Source organism: Paroedura picta, chromosome 11, assembly GCF_049243985.1.
Source record: "Paroedura picta isolate Pp20150507F chromosome 11, Ppicta_v3.0, whole genome shotgun sequence".
NCBI classification, from domain to species: domain Eukaryota; kingdom Metazoa; phylum Chordata; class Lepidosauria; order Squamata; family Gekkonidae; genus Paroedura; species Paroedura picta.
Window position 1 is genome coordinate 20,731,446 of NC_135379.1, and position 16,565 is coordinate 20,748,010.

The 16,565-nt window shown below is 40.8% G+C and overlaps 1 protein-coding gene across 2 annotated transcripts in view; it reads left to right on the plus strand.

Annotated features, from left to right (window-relative positions):
* The window catches only part of VPS50 (VPS50 subunit of EARP/GARPII complex), an 88,635-nt gene extending 73,388 nt beyond the window's left edge, over positions 1–15,247 (plus strand). For both annotated transcript variants that reach the window (XM_077304418.1, XM_077304419.1), the window contains exons 23-28: positions 7,279–7,427; positions 8,461–8,557; positions 8,698–8,856; positions 10,119–10,240; positions 11,076–11,265; positions 14,536–15,247. In XM_077304418.1, the coding sequence (XP_077160533.1) occupies positions 7,279–7,427; positions 8,461–8,557; positions 8,698–8,856; positions 10,119–10,240; positions 11,076–11,265; positions 14,536–14,655 (837 nt within the window). In that variant the 3' untranslated portion in view covers positions 14,656–15,247. The remainder of the gene's footprint in view (positions 1–7,278; positions 7,428–8,460; positions 8,558–8,697; positions 8,857–10,118; positions 10,241–11,075; positions 11,266–14,535) is intronic.
* Positions 15,248–16,565: the final 1,318 nt, after the last annotated feature.

The following is a 16,565-nucleotide window of genomic DNA, read 5'->3' on the forward strand; positions in this document are numbered from 1 at the left end:
CTTGACACTCCTTCAGTTATATCATTGACAGCTGCACTGAATATCCTTAGTGGCCCATCAGTCCCATATTATGTATCTAAGTACGCTTTACTTTTTATATGAAAATTTGAAAACCATTGTGATTAGTACCAGAGTAAACAGATTCTTAGTAATGCCACCCTGCATAACTTCAGAGACATGTACCATTGGTCCGGTGGATTGGTCTTCTGTTTTCCAGTCCGCCAAATTGCAAAACATCTGTCCTGCAAGTGATCTAATTTAATATCTAGCAGCTTTCCTGGTGTTCTGTGCATTATGGAAATGTTATGGGCAATGTGCTGCCCAAAGCAACAGCTGGAGTTTGTTTAGGGTTGAGCTGTTTGTGTGTTATTACATCCTCAACAGGATATTTCCCAGAATTGCATTGCATGCACATCCCTAGATACTCAAAGTATTATTTATTTCTGGATGTATTTCTCTTGTAAATTAGAGCTGGAGTCAGTGATTATTTTTTTCTGTAGGAAGCACTGAATAAAGGATGCAATATGGTCTATAGAAAAGCAGAGTGGACATGGATGGATCAGATTTAAGGTGCTGGTATTAACCTCCAAGGCCATACGTGGTCTGGGTCCAGCATATCTTAAGGACCACCTTTCTGAATATGTCTCTTGTAGAGTATTATGCTCAGCCAACTCAAAAAAGTTTTGTTTAGTCAATTCCCCCCCACAATCCTACAATTTGTCCAAGAATAATTCTTGCCCCTTTAAGGGCTTCTCTTCAATAGTCACATTATTTAGATCCTTTTATCATAAGGGTAATCCCACCAAGTTTTTAGTTCCCAGAGTGGGGTGTGCTAAATCCAAATCCTGTGTTCCAGCACACGCACGGCTGTATTCTTGGGACCATACAAAATGAAAGCAATTAATAGGCAATCAGCACAGTTTGTCAGAGAAAAAGAACTATCCAGAGGCAGAATGAGAAAAGATTGGCCTGAGCTTTGTGAGATGTATATATGCTGGTCATTTTATTTGTTGCTTACTAGAGGAAGTTGCTAATATGAGACCTAAGTCGGAAATGCTTTCTGTAAGTGCTGTAAGATAAATAGGTGTTCTTAAAAATGGCTTGGAAATGTCAGTTGGTTCAAAGTACAGAAGGCAATTTATGGAACCTCTTCCATTAGAACTGCGCAGGCCAAACTGCGGATCTTCAGATATCCATGGACTACAATTCACATGCTGGCAGGGGCTCATGGGAATTGGAGTCCATGGACATCTGGAGAGCCACAGTTTGGCCACCCCCGCATTAGAAGATCAGACTGTTACTAGCTAGGCCGTCAGGAAATAATTGAAAACATTCTACTTGAGATGCCATTGTTTTTCATTCTTGCTCATAGCTTCTCATATGGGCTGAGCATGTTTCTAAAGCAATGCAGTGCATATAATCATATGTATGTGCTATATGTTGTCCAGTCGCTTCCAACCCATGACAACCCTATGAAGTAATGATTTCCAATCCCATTACTAACATCCTTGCCTTGAGTCTTGCAAACTTTTGAAGGCTTACTGTTGAGTCAGTCCATCTCATTGGTGGGTCTTCCTCTTTCCCTGCTGACTTTACCTTTTCTCAGCATTATTACCTTTTTCATTTAATCTTGTCTTCTCATGATGTGATTAAAGTACAATAGTTATTTTAACTTCTAGGGAGGCTTGACCTTGTCTAGAACCCTGCCTCTTTCTTTCTTTCTTTCTTTCTTTCTTTCTTTCTTTCTTTCTTTCTTTCTTTCTTTCTTTCTTTCTTTCTTTCTTTCTTTCTTTCTTTCTTTCTTTCTTTCTTTCTTTCTTTCTTTCTTTCTTTCTTTCTTTCTTTCTTTCTTTCTTTCTTTCTTTCTTTCTTTCTTTCTTTCTTTCAGGAAAACTGTAATATATATCATTTGAAATTTTGCTAAAAACAGGTTTTTGTGAAAATGTTCCATAAATTACAGTTCTCTGCAGGCTTCCCTGTAAGTGCCCTAGGATTCCGTGATATTTCTGAATAAGTATAGGATTGGGTTGCGTGGCTGAACTCCTGGACATGCATAACTGCCTCTGGGCAGCTTGCCAAGGAGGGTTGCCATTTCAGTTCCTATAGCCAGAGGAACCTCTGTGAGGTTTTCAGAAATATATCACACATGGTTATTTTGTTGATGGTCATTCAGTTCTGGACATTGATATTTAGCTCAGAACCAGTGAACTGGGTGCCTGAGCTACCCGGTCTGATGGGTCTGCCCGGAGCCTGGATGGTAATCACAGTGAATGGCAGAGCTGGTTCCTGAGGATGACAGCAGAAAGAGCTTCAGAAGACAGGCTAACAGAAGAAGAGTTGTCTGAAAAAAATAATCCTGTGATTTGGCAGTAGGACTCGGAGAAAGATTAACTTGAGATGGGTCAGCTGAGGAAGCAGCAGAGTCTTCCAGGAGATGCACCACGATTAGCTTATTCAATGAGCTCTGCTGCAAATTTGTTTTCATGATTAATGGTTACTATTTTATTGTGTTTTATATTTTTCAGCTATAACTTTATATATGCCTTGAAACTAAACAAACAAATCACATTCTTTGATTCACTCAGAGTAGAGCAATCATTGTCTGCATTGTTAGGTTTTATTTCATTGGTTTTTTTGTAAGCTGTTAATTCCAAGGTTTTAGGCTTTACTTCTTGTTTTAACCAGCTGGTCAAAGAAAGAAAGATTGGAAGCATCCAGTCTTGCACTGCTGAGCGTAGCCACCTTGAGACCATTGCTAGAGAGGGGACGGCCTAAAAACCCAATTAAAAATATCTATTTTGCATATAAGACGATGAGGAAATATTTGCTAGTGTCTGAAAAGTTGCTTCTCTTCAAGTACGCTCCTGTCTCCGCTGGAGAAACACAAGTCTGAAAGCCTTTATGAGACATCAATTTCCGCCTCTCTAATTTTAGGGAAAAATACCCTCCAGAAGCTGAGACTTTTTTGTCTGAATGACACCTATAAACCTGATGACTTTCAGAAGCGCCATTGTGTTTTCCTGTTCAATAAAGAGGACAAAAGAGTAGGAAAATATCTCTCTTCTGAATGTAACAAATACTTGAGACAGAATAACATCTGTCCTGTTTTGTTGCAGCACAAACTCTACTGATATAATAGGAGGCTTTTCTCGATGTCTAGCTCCCTTTGTTCTCGTAAAATAATGCTTTTCTTGGTGCATAGCCAGTACAGAGCTGTGTTCCAAAGAACCAAAATTTCAATAAGGGTCAGGTAGTTAGTGCATTTTCTTAGCACACTTGGTTAAAGGTTGGTTGGTTTGATCAGGATTCGTACATGGAAGGGATGCAAAAGACCATTTTGTTCTTCATCTGCATCCTTTCTATCTTGGGATGCTGTTGCTAGTGCAACACATGTTTAGAGCTCTGAGTCACAGAGTGCTTGTAGCTAAGCTAGACTAAAGTCAGAGACCACCGGGATTGCCAGGGTTTAAGCTTTTGAGAGTCTCCCTTTGCAAGATACTGAAAATCTTGGTCTCTAAAATCCTACTGGACTCAAATGTAGCTTTTCTACTGCAGACCAACACAGATACTCTTCTAAAATTGCTTCTAGAATCAGAATCATAAAATAATAGAGTTGGAAGGGACCTCATGGGTCATCTAGACCAACCCCCTGCACTATGCAGGACACTCACATCCCTATCGCTCATCTACTGTAACCTGCCACCCCTTTGCCTTCACAGAATCAGCCTCTCCGTCAGATGGCTATCTAGCCTCTGTTCAAAAATTTCCAAAGATGGAGAACCCACCACTTCCCGAGGAAGCTTGTTCCACTGAGAAACCACTCTGTCAGGAACTTCTTCCAGATGTTTAGATGGAATTTCTTTTGAATTAATTTCATCCCATTGGTTCTGGCCCGTCCCTCCAGGGCAAGAGAGAACAATTCTACTCCATCCTCTATATGGCACCCTTTTAAATACTTGAAGATGGTTATCAGATCCCCTCTCAGTCATTTCCTCTCTAGGCTAAACAGACCAAGCTCCCCCAACCTTTTTTCATAAGTCTTGTTCTCCAAACCCCTCACCATCTTTGTTGCCTTCCCTCTTGAACATCCCTCTTCAACTGGGGTGCCTAAAACTGAACACAGTACTCCAAATGAGGCTGATCCAGAGCTGGCAATGCAATCTTAAACAAAACTACTCTACTTCTAAGCTGGGTACACCTGAGTGAATTGGGAAATGTGGTACAAGGAAGGCACAAAACATGTTGCAGTCTATTGGGGGGGGGATCAGAAAAAGAGCACATAAGTTCCCTCTGAGCAGTCTAATATGCACTTGAAATTATAATCAAACTTAAATTCTGTAAAATGCTTGCATTATAGCTTTCCATTTGTACCCTCATTCCTTTCCATTTTCCATACACCTGCTGCTAAGTATACTCAAAACAGCTGATGGATCTGACCTAAAAATGGTAATTCTAGCCAGATTTGTTTTTTAAAATGCTTGCAGTAAGCATTAGCAGTATGAAATCTTGTTGCACTGAGGTTTGTCAGATGCTGGAGAGGTGTTTCAATGTCAAACAGCATTTTTCTTCTAATTTATGACTAGCTTTTTGAGGTTGACGGAGGCAGTAATAAAGAGGCTGTCTTTTGGCACAGGCTCCCCAGGCCAGTTTCTTGCAATAATTTTCCAGTTGTTTGCTCTGAACGTAGTGCCTGCTTCTCATTCACTGGGCAAACACAGGTGGATTTTTAAAAAGTGTTTCTATAGGACATAGCTTTCTATCTTAATGTGCAGGAGAGACAACACAGCATCGCATCTGACGGGATGTCTGATGTAATAAATATTCCCTAAAATAGAGTTGTTGAGAGAAGGTGCACATATTTACTACTGTGGAGAAGACTGGACATTAAGTTATTGAGATCTTCAGTGCTGGTTATTGCAGACACAAATCTAGGGATGAGTGACTGCTTTGTTTGGGACTGCTGTACTACTTAGTCGTATTCCCTTGCTTAATTGCACATAAGAATATAAGAAGAACCCTGTTGGATCAATTTAGTCCTGCATTCTGTCTTGCCAGGTGGCCAGCCATTTACTCTTTAGGGCATAGAGTCTGAAACCTCCCCTTGATGATGCCCTCTGGCTCCTGTCACTAATAGCCAACCCGTAGCCCAGGGGTAGTCAAACTGTGGTCCTCCAGATGCTCATGGACCACAATTCCCATGAGCCCCTGCCAACGTTTGCTGGCAGCGGCTCATGGGAATTGTAGTCCATGAACACCTGGAGGACCACAGGTTGACTACCCCTGCCATAGCCCATGAATCTCCTTTTAAAGCGCTTTGGAATTACTAGTACGTTGCATATATGGGGTAGTTCATCAACAGTCTCACACTTGAGTGAGAACTCTTGAATGTGTGCCATAGGGACCTGGAGACTTATCAGTTTTTAATTTCCCCGGTAGGTCTAGATCTTTATCACTCGACACATCAACTTGAACTTATTCTTGGTAGTTTCTTGGTGAAAGTAGGGGCTGTGGCGTGTGTATATGTCCGGCACTTTCAATAATGAATACAGAAGCAAAGAATTCTTTTAGCTTCTGTAGGTTTCTGTCCATGTGCTCCATTGGCTATCTTTTTGCTTTGATGTGGGAAGTTGTTTGGTGGGAGCAACTTTATTAAGCAATTACTCGCAAAAGGGAGCTCTTTCACCAGGTTTTTGGTTGACGCCGGGGCAAAGATGATCCAGGCCCCCACTGAGGTCATCAAGCTCTCCCTAGGACGATCTCCCCAGAGGCCTAGTACTAGAAGGTCTGTTGAGCTGGGGGGGTTGGAGGGAGTTTTTTGCCATCAAGGGGATTGTAATTGGGGAATTTTAATGATTGTTTTATGGGGTTTTTATTGTTGAGATACGCCTAAACTGGCTTGTGGCGGTATAGGAATTGAAATATAAATAAATACAAAATAAATTGTGCCTTACAAAAGTGGTTCATATTTATTCTCTTATTTGTTCTGATACTTTGTTGGCACAGTACCCACCTGGTAAAAGTTTATGAAATACATTTTCACTGATCACCTGGGTTGCCTTACTCAAATGTGCTTGTTTTCTCCACATGTTCATGTACATGTGGGAGAGCTGTCAAAAGTGATTTGTGATATGGTATGCAGACCATAGAAACCAGCAAAGGTCCCTGGTGTGAGAAATTAATTCCAGACACAGCAGGATCCCATAAGACCAGAACGGTGCTTAAAACTAGCATTTGATGATGTCTGATACAGGTTAATATCCAGTGGGTACCTTATAATAGTCCATGTTGGAGATTTGAATATTAATTGGGTATCCATTTAATTATAGATGCAGATATGCTCAATAGGATGGTGGTAGGATTTTCATATAGTCAGTTGCATTGTAAATCATTGATGTACCTTTTGGGGTAATCTGCATTAGAATATTGTGGTATTGGTTCCTATTGGTTTTGTTTTTATTACCTTGGCAATTTCTTCTACCTTGGCAATTTCCTCTAACTTGCTGATAATAGTTTCTTCTCAAAAGCACTAGGGACCAAATGAGTATGCTAGCGCATGATGTATCTTCAGCTCAAGTTTCCTGCAAGGATTTGTTTGAATAACATTAAATGCAAGCAACTGAAAAAGAGATCATACTGAATAAAAACCATATGGTTATTATTAAAATAATATATATTCTTTGTGCGTGTGCTGGCGAAACTTAAAAGTCATGGATGAAAATGGATTCATTTTATCAGTAAAATAGCGGCAGGGTTAGAGCCAGGCAGGATAAACGTACTCTATGCTTGTAGCTATGAACATGCTCTGGAGATAAGGAACTATCTTATTAATTGTGTTTCTAAAATTTCAGGCCTCTCTGCCTTAGAAGCCCATTAAAGTGTGTGAACTTTTGGGGTTGGGTAACCTGTCCACTGGAAACTAAAATAGAGCGGTGGAACTGTCTAGCTCTCTAGCATTTGTATTCGGCTGAATTTGAATGGAATGAAGACACTCTAGAGCAGGGGTAGTCAATCTGTGGTCCTCCAGATGCCCATGGACTACAATTCCCATTAGCCCCTGCCAGCATTTTCTGGCAGGGGCTCATGGGAATTGTAGTCCATGGACATCTGGAGGACCACAGGTTGACTACCCCTGCTCTAGAGTGTCTTCATTCCATTCAAATTCAGCGGAATACAAATGCGACATGCTAATTTCTGACGCCCTAATTCTCTAGCTCATCGCATCATGTTCAGCTAGTTTTCTCCCCCTCACCCTGCTTTTTAATTTTTTAATTTTTGCAGGAGATGTCCTCTGATGCCACTGGAACTCTTACCGGCACTGAAGAAAGAAAGGAGAAAGTTCCAAGCCCGCATCTGAGTCACCTTGTAGTTCTAACATCTGGCAGCACTCTGTACGGCTTGGCTGAGAGGGTGGTGGCCACAGAATCCTTGTGCGTTACAGCTCGTAAACCAGGTTTCTTTCCATTTATTGAAAGGTGTTGTGGAATTGGTTAATGAATGCCTGATAAATAGTTTTGGACAGATTTACACTCTGTAGATTTACTCTAGTGAGAAATCTTCTATCCATTGTGCCCTGTGTGCAACTAAGCCCCCTTGTCATCTGTGCAAGGAAAAGCTTTCTCATGGTTGTGTTAAGGAGGTAATATTTGGACCCAGTAGTTAAATTTTTGCAACAACCAGGGTTTGTGTGGCAGGAAGAGGGGTTGTAACCTCAAATGATTTAATCACTGTACCTCAAATTTTAGGTGGGTCTTATGTTTTACTATTTTTAGTATGTTTTACTGTCAACCGCCACAAGCTGGCAGGATCCAGGAGTGGCGGTCAACGAATGTAAATATATAAATAAATATTGGATACATTTCTAGGATTTTTGGGTCCCTCTAATCTAGAAAAAAAAAACAAAGCTAGCTGAAACTCTCAGAGTGAGAAAAGTATGTGAACATTTAGCCATCGTTTGCAGCAGAATTTCGATAAAAGAAATACACTTTAATGTTATTGCAGATCTTGAACAAAGGTCAGTGCCCTCATGTGGTTCTTTCTTAGTAGGCCTTATGTAGTGCTCTGCCAGGGCTCACATTGCCAGTTGTTGCCTTTCTCTTTAAAAACCTGTCCTGGTTTTATAAAGTCTTTCCTTCAGTGCACGTCTGAATAGCTTTGTGTGTGCATGTTTATAGGAAAGAGTGGGCTTTCAGTTCAGACATAATCAGATAATACCTCTGTAACGAAGACATCACTCTGGCCCCCTGGGAGGTTTCTCAGCTTGTGTTTCTTTCAATAATATAATGACTTAATGAGGAAATCTTGGGGTTTGTGTTTACAGGATGCAATATTGATACAAATCTCTCCCAAAATGGCTTGAACTATTTCCCCCCCCAAAGTCTGTTTTTTGTTTTTCAACCACATGAGAGTCGGCTTGTGAAAGACTGTACCCAGTGACAATGGATTTTCTGTATTGTTTCTCAGAGTATTTTTAGCCGAGCAGTTTGAATTCCTTCAGCCTCATCTCGATACTGTAATGCCTCCAGCCAAGAAGCCTTTCCTTCAGCAGTTCTACTCTCAGGTCAGGATCCTGCACGAAATCCCCAGTTTTACTTCCAAAACATAGGAATCGTTCACTGTCCTATATTATCCAATAAAATCTTGTGCAATTTGTTCGTGGCATGTGGATTAAAACAAAAACTCCTCTTTTACCTGTTCCAGACGGTCTCGACGGCCAGTGAGTTGCGTAAACCTATTTATTGGATCGTAGCTGCTAAAGCCATTGATTATGAACAGATGCTACACCTTATGGCCAACGTGAAATGGGATGTGAAGGAAATCATGTCCCAGCACAATATTTATGTAGATTCACTTTTAAAGGTAAATATGTTTTTTGTCCCTGCTGTTTTTGCAGCAGTATAATTCTACGCTGTGTTAGATTAGCCTAAGTCAGTTTTAGGGTTGGGCAGTTGGGCGTTGGCGCACACACGCCGGTGCGGAGCCGGTGCGCCAATACCTGCGTTCTCCCCCCCCCCCCACGGCGCAGTCCTGGCTGCATCGGGAGCGAACAGCTGCTAAGGGTGCCAAACCATGCAACCCTAGACTTAGTCTGGAGTAATTCTACACAAGATTGCATTGAAAAAGAGTTACATTTTCCCCCTCTCCTCTGTAGGTGGTATTTTTTGTTAGGCTTGCTAGAGATAGGGGAAAAAATCCTGTTTGGTTTATCCATTATTTAATCTAAAAGTTTAACAAGGATTTAACTGGAGAATGGATGAGGCATTAAAGATAGTAGTTTGACTTGTGAGTAACAAGTTAGCATTCAACGTTGAAATCTGTTTTTCATAAGCGTCCATTTCAGATTGTGAGTTGGACTTTCTATTGCACAATGGCATTTTTAGCGTCTGGCATTCTTTGAATTTTGAAAAATGGATCAGATGAAACACTGCACAGAGAAAAAGAGCCAAATAGAATTGGATAAATAGCACGCTTTGCCAGGACCTGGTCAGATTGACCTTGAGTAATAATGTAGTATAATTTTCATCCTTTTATTTTCCATTTATTAAGTGTTTCTGTGGTCTGGAAAAGAACATTGGAGTTCCTAGACTAAGTTAAAAATGTTAATCCTATAAGGTTTTTATTTTCACTAAATTTCCTAGACAGGTTGCAAAGACGTGTGCATTACTTTTGTCAAATCTACTTATTTGTCCGTTTAATCTGCTACCATACCAACCTTGATTCTAGGCTAATGCTTCCTGTTTTGATGCTTTAACTGAGCCTAAAGTCCTCATGTTGAAATAGATCAACTACAGCATAAGCAGTGTGTGCGCGCTCCCATGTGCGTGTGTGCACACAGTTTGTGCACAGTTGCACTGTTTGCATTGTTTACACTGTTTGCACCGTTACAACTATCAGTTATCAGTATTATTGTTACGGTTATTTATATGTTATGAATTGTTTCCTGTATTGTTTATATGTTTTATGTAAACCGCCCTGAGCCTCCGGGGAGAGCGCTGTATAAATATAATAAATAAATTATATTTCTCACTTTTGCTTTATGTACTTTCTGCACAGTTATGCTTCTCATTACTAGGTAGCTGTGTTATGCTGCACTGATTAACATACATTTTATACATTACTAGGAGTTTGAACAGTTCAACAGGAGGCTGAGCGAAGTATCTAAAAAAGTCCGTATTCCGTTGCCAGTGTCAAATATTCTTTGGGAGCACTGTATACGACTAGCCAATCGAACTCTTGTAGAAGGGTAGGGGCACCATTCTCTTTCTTCAAACATAAAGCACACCTTGTTACACGTGATTTGTTCCTGCTCTTTCCTCGTGGCACCATAAAATACAGGTTATGTGGTGTAATTGGTTACAGTCAGATTATTGTAGCCCGTTCTTCCCTTCAAGGTCAATAGCTGTGTCCACAACCTATAAAAATCATAACGTAGAAGTCTGTTGACTGTTCAGCATGGGAAGTGGCATCCTTGAACTGAGCCTTAACAGGTAACTACTACAAACGTGTGAGGCTACTGCCTTATTAGTGAAAGCTCTTCTCTCATCATTTTGCTGGGGAGGAACAGCTGCAACAGCACTTCAGGCTGCTTGCGGTATCAGCACACAGCTTTTTCTCCCCAAGGGAGTATTTAATAGCATTTTAGAATGATTGGATGCATTCCAGCTTCATTTCCTGGATGCCCATTCAAGAGCCAGACTATGCCTGTTCCAGACTGATTGCAGTCAGCATAGATGACGTGGGAGATGAGGATTGCTCTTTAACAAAAGAGAGCCTTCAGAATAACTCCTTAGAGGGAAGGGATTGCAGCGCTAGGGAGAGAGGTGAGCCTAGTCCTCCCTCTCCACATCTGGTTTGATCTGTCGAGTCGAGTATATATGTATTAAAAACAACCCTATAATGGTTAGTTTAGTAGACCTGGCTTTGCAAATATCTCACGCACAGATAATAAATGGCAATTTCCGTAACAGCTTTGAGCCGCTTCCTACATCCTGTAGTAAGTTGTGGAAATTGATTGGAACATCAAGGCAATTGCTGAACAAATCTGTTGCTTATCTGCTAATGTCTTGCTTATCTCTTAGTTACGCTAATGTCAAGAAGTGCAGCAACGAGGGCCGTGCCTTGATGCAGCTGGACTTCCAGCAGTTTTTAATGAAACTGGAAAAGCTCACGGATATTAGACCAATTCCAGATAAGGAATTTGTTGAGACCTACATCAAAGCTTATTATCTGACTGAGAACGACATGGAGCGCTGGATCAAGGAGCACAGGGTAAGAACTGGCTTCGCACCCTGGATATGGGAGCAGAGGAGGGAAGAATGTGCTGAATCAGAAATATAGCCCACTACTCTAATCCCCACACACACATACACACATTTACTTCAATTGTCACAAAGCGGTAAGTCATTTCACACTCTGAGTGTTATTGAGCCTATAATTTCCAGTGATTCAATAATTTCCAATCCAAAACATCTATTGTACTGATGCTCGGATATTGGGTTCTCAGGCAACAAGGGAGAAATTGTGATCGCAGGAAACAGCTGGTTGAAATTTTATTCATTTGCTGTACTTCGGTGCTGTTCCCCCCCCCCCCCCCGAAAGGACCCAAAGAAGATCATGCAGAGGTTCTAACATACGGTTTACCAGTTCAAAATAATAATACAGTTTAACAAGACAGACACGACCCAGGCTGATCCTAATTGGTGGCCCAAGCTTCAGCCTGTGAGCCAGCAGCCAGGAACTCTTTGGCTCTTGCTCTCCAGCTTGCACTTTCTGGCCCCAGCTTAATACCTGCAAGGAGAGGAAAACAAACTTAGCTGAAATGGAACTCAGCTGCAGCTAGCTCACTGCCAGCAAGATGTGCCTTCCCTTCCCCCAGGAATTGCTTGGTGTAAAAGCCTTTTTCCATAACACCCTTTAGATCTTTTGCAGTGGTAGTGGTGGTACTTGTTTAGTCTCCCAGAATAGCATATGCTGCTAAATAAAGTATTTATGTTTGAAATGCATTGGGCTCATTATCATAAACCCCAGGGGTTTATGGTGCTGCTTTTCAATTAGGTAACTGCAAGTTCCCATCTATTGCTGTTTCCATGATGCTAAGAAACAGGCCTTTTAGGACCCGTTCTTGGTTATTTTTAGCTGTTTATGTTATTAAACAATGTTCTGTTATTACTGTCAAAGTTATGCTAGGAAACAATGTTCACTTCGGATCTTTGACATTGCTGTTACAAATTAGCAGTAAGAAAAATAATTTATCTGTAACTCCATAGCATTCCGTTCCAGTAATCTACTCATGTGAGTCACACAGTCCTATTGTAGCTAGGGTTGTGCGTGGCGGCATCCGGATCTCCCAATTAAGGCCAACGCAGCCAGCGCCACGCCGCGCCGCTGGCTGCATCATCCTGGAACGGCCGATTTGGACGCTGCCACGCACAACCCTAACAGTTTTGATGTGAAAACAGACTGAAAAACATAACTTATTGTAACTTCTGTAAGCCACAATAAAATCTCTTTAGATTTCTTACCAAAAAGGAATTTCATATCCTGTCATCCACATGGCTGTTTAACTTGTTAGGCCACTTTTGGGAGTGCATTTCTGGAGGCTGAGGCCACGGCCAGTGAGGCCCTGCTTTCCTTGCACCAAACCATCCTCCAGTTTCAGCAGCCTCTCCTGTTGAATTGAGCTCACAGAAGTGCTAGAACCTTTTGGTGGTAGATCAAAAACATTTTTAAAGTAATGTGACCATCTAGAACAGGGGTAGTCAAACTGCGGCCTTCCAGATGCCCATGGTCTACAATTCCCAGAAGCCCCTGCCAGCAAATGCTGGCAGGGGCTCCTGGGAATTGTAGTCCATGGACATCTGGAGGGCCGCAGTTTGACTACCCCTGATCTAGAAGAAAAACTGGAGAGAAAGTTTCCCAGAATCATGGCTTCTCACCATGCAGGCTGACTTGGAGGCTAATAATTCTATGCTCCTTTGATCATGCAGTAGAACTGTCGTTAATCTGCAGTGAGCTGGTGGAATATTCTGGGTGGTAATAGCCTGGGGAGCAATGCCATATGCTGCATCTGGAAGGCCTGGAAACAAAATGGCTCGGATGTGCCAGTGGCTGTGTTTAGTTTTTCTCACTCGATGAGACATTTGAAGGACAAAGTGCACAGGCACTAGAAGATCACCAGTTAATCATCTGACCCCCCCAAAAAAAGTCTTAAATTCAGCTGCAAATTTTGCTCCCTATGTTTGCCAGAAAAAAAATTAAAAGAGCAGGGATAATAAAATAGCCTTCAAAAACTGACATAAACATGTACTACACCATCCACAACTCATGCAAAGACCCTGTGCCAGATACTAAATAGCTATGTTAGATGTGTATGTTGTTATTCTGGTACATATGCTATAGGTGACTATTGCATTCTCTAAACCAGGGGTAGTCAACCTGTGGTCCTCCAGATGTCCATGGACTACAATTCCCATGAGCTCATGGGAATTGTAGTCCATGGACATCTGGAGGACCACAGGTTGACTACCTCTGCTCTAAACAATAGAAGTTAAAGGCATAGTCAGTGGAATTGTTGGAATTATGGATGGCTGCAATTTAGAAATTTCCAAAATGACACATTGAATGTGTAATTCTGGATCACCTTCTGTTTCTCTCTTGCTAGACTATTGCTTTTCTTGGATAGGAGTTTTCGCATTTTCACCCTTCTTCCTAGTGCAGAAGAAATGTTAAAAGCTGTTAGTCTTTGCCCCTGTTAATCATTCAGATGTTCTGGCAGTGTCTTAACAGCAGAGTTCTGTTTGAATAGGCAGTTGTTTCCTGGCACACCTCACTGTTTTTGTAGCAGTTAACTGTTTTCCAACTTTTGTGAGTTTTTTGCAATTAAAAATTCTGTGTTTCTTTTGATCTGATATAATGTTGTTAATTTGTTCTCCAATCCTTTAGCTAAAGCTAAATCAGAAATATGAGCGGGAGGCCTAAAAACAGATCTGTTGAAACAGCATTTTGAAGTGTCTGTTTTCTTCATTATTTTCAGTCTTAGCCAGTTTTTCATATTTTCCCCCAAAGAATGGAAAATAAAATTTTATGTGCTTTAAGATATTTAAATTTCTTTGCAAAATTGCATTCTGACCAGCACTTGACTGAGTAACTTCCATTATAATTTGCCATACTTTTTTATCTTTATGGCCAGAAATAGTAGCCACATGTAACATTTAATATTTCTTTAGGTAGTAACAGGTTCTGTGTATGGTGCAGAACAGGTTTGGACCCTGCCTTTTCCCTACTTGAAGCCTCTGTTAATTTATTGTTGATATGTTATTTGTGACTGTGTTTGCTTTCAGACTGTTCTATGTAATACCCTTGCAATGTTTTCTGTGAACTGCCCTGAGCCATACGAAAGGGCAGTATGAAAATCAAATAAATAAATAAATAAATAAATAAATAAATAAATAAATAAATAAATAAATAAATAAACAAACAAACAAACAAACTCTTCAGATTGTTTGAATTTAAACTTCTTTCTTTTCTTTTTTTGGCCAGGAATATTCTACCAAGCAATTGAACAATTTGGTGAATGTTTGTCTGGGATCGCACATCAACAAAAAAGCACGACAGAAATTAGTGGCAGCTATTGATGATATAGATAGGCCTAAAAGATAATTGGAGCAAAGTGTCCAGTCTTGTGATTATTTGGGCCAGTTAATGTGAATAGACTGCTGATGGGTAAATGACATTGTGAGCTTCCTTTTCCTGTTGGCTTTGGAAACACTCCAAAATCAGTGTGTGTGGTCTTCAAAAATACAATTTTTATAATGTCTTTTTCTCCCCCTGCTTCTCTTTGTGGCCAAGAGGGCACTATTGTCCCATTTTTGGCTGTATATTTGTCCTAATTGTGTATTATATAGTAAATAAAAAAATGCAGAAGGAAATACGTTGAGTTAATATTTTTAGTTCGTGGTTTTGTTTTTGATTTTTGTGAAGGAAGTACTGCTCTAGTAGACTTTCCTTCAGCATTGAGAACTCCCTTTGTTACAAACCAATATTTTAAAAAGATAGCCTGCTACAGAGACCTCAGATTATGAATTGTGCATGTCCTTTAAGAGTATGTACATCAGCAAAACATTACTGTCATGTTTAAGCCCCATTGCCTTTTGGTGTACTTTTAAATGTAAGTTCATTTCCGAAATGAATTCTGTCTTGTCAAAAGAATTGACCGCAGATTATGGAAAAGTTAATAAACAGTGTACACTAGCGTGTAGAGTATGTGTGCTGTTCTTGGTTGTTTATGTACTCTCTGATTCATTTTAGCACTCCTACATATGTGCTGGCTTTATGTGACGTTAAAATATTCAACATACACTGGTTGGAAGGGTCTTCAACCCAATCTCCCCATGTATCTTTGTACTTCTAGCAGAATTCTGCTGCTCAGCTTTTGAATGCAGCTGTTTTTTACATTACCGAAATCTTGAGTTACAAGATACCAACATCTGCAGCATGTGCCACAGGCCCTTCTCTGACTATTTCTGATCTAGAAACAAACACCTTTGGGAGATTACTGACCATTTCTGTAACTGCTGCATCCTCAATGGAAGGTTGTCTTGGCCAAGAGATCGCATAGATAGATTGCAGCTGGGATTATGAGAATGTAGATAGTAATGTAGAAAAGGCCCACTAGAGTCAGTATGATAGAGATAGCTTGAGAGGCGATGCCATTGTTTGGCTGTGCTGCATTTTTCTCTTCCCCTCATCCTCCCTAATCAAATCTCGGTATGGGGCTGTATAATGTAGGCCTACTCAAGTAACCTGTGCTAGGAAGAACTGTAGCTGGTTCCATCTTTGGCTCTCCAGGTACTTCCCACCTTTCATCAGAATAACTGAGAGAACAACAAGGAGGAAGGGAGGAGAAAAGTGTTCACCCTCTTCAGTGAAATAGAGTACAAAACCCAACTGCAGTAATGGTTGATTCTTTCTCTGTGTGTGCAGTACATGGACATGTGTGCATCCCAGCTACTGCTGCTAATTCTATATTTCTACCATAATCAATATGAGACACAATGTCCTACATTGAAGTGTGTAATAGTCTTAACTGAAAGTGTTTCATGTCTGAATTTGACCAGGTTTTCCACTGATTTTTATAGAATGTATATTTTAAAAGCTACATTACTTGAATAAAATATTTGCTCCAAGGGTAATGTAGGTTCAAGAAAATTCAGATCTCTTATCCTAGAGAGATCTGCTCTCTTGGGACGCTCTGCCTCCCAGCTCTATGGCTGTTCAGATGTGTGGCAGTGACAGTGACATCCTTTTTTCCCTTTACTCCTTCGCTTGCTTCCAGAGCTGGGACGTATTTTCCTTCAGAGTGGCATGTACAAGACAGCCTAGTTGCCTCCCAATCCAGCCCTTTTCCACCAGTCCCATCTCTTTGGCAAACTGCCCCTCAGCACGGCCACTCTTGCCAACCCACCACATGGTCACTGCCTTCCCCATGTGAGTTCTCATTGAATTGGTCGGTCCTCATTGAATTGGTCAGAGGAAGCAGAAAAGAGAAAACCTCTTTCCCTGCCTTTGCT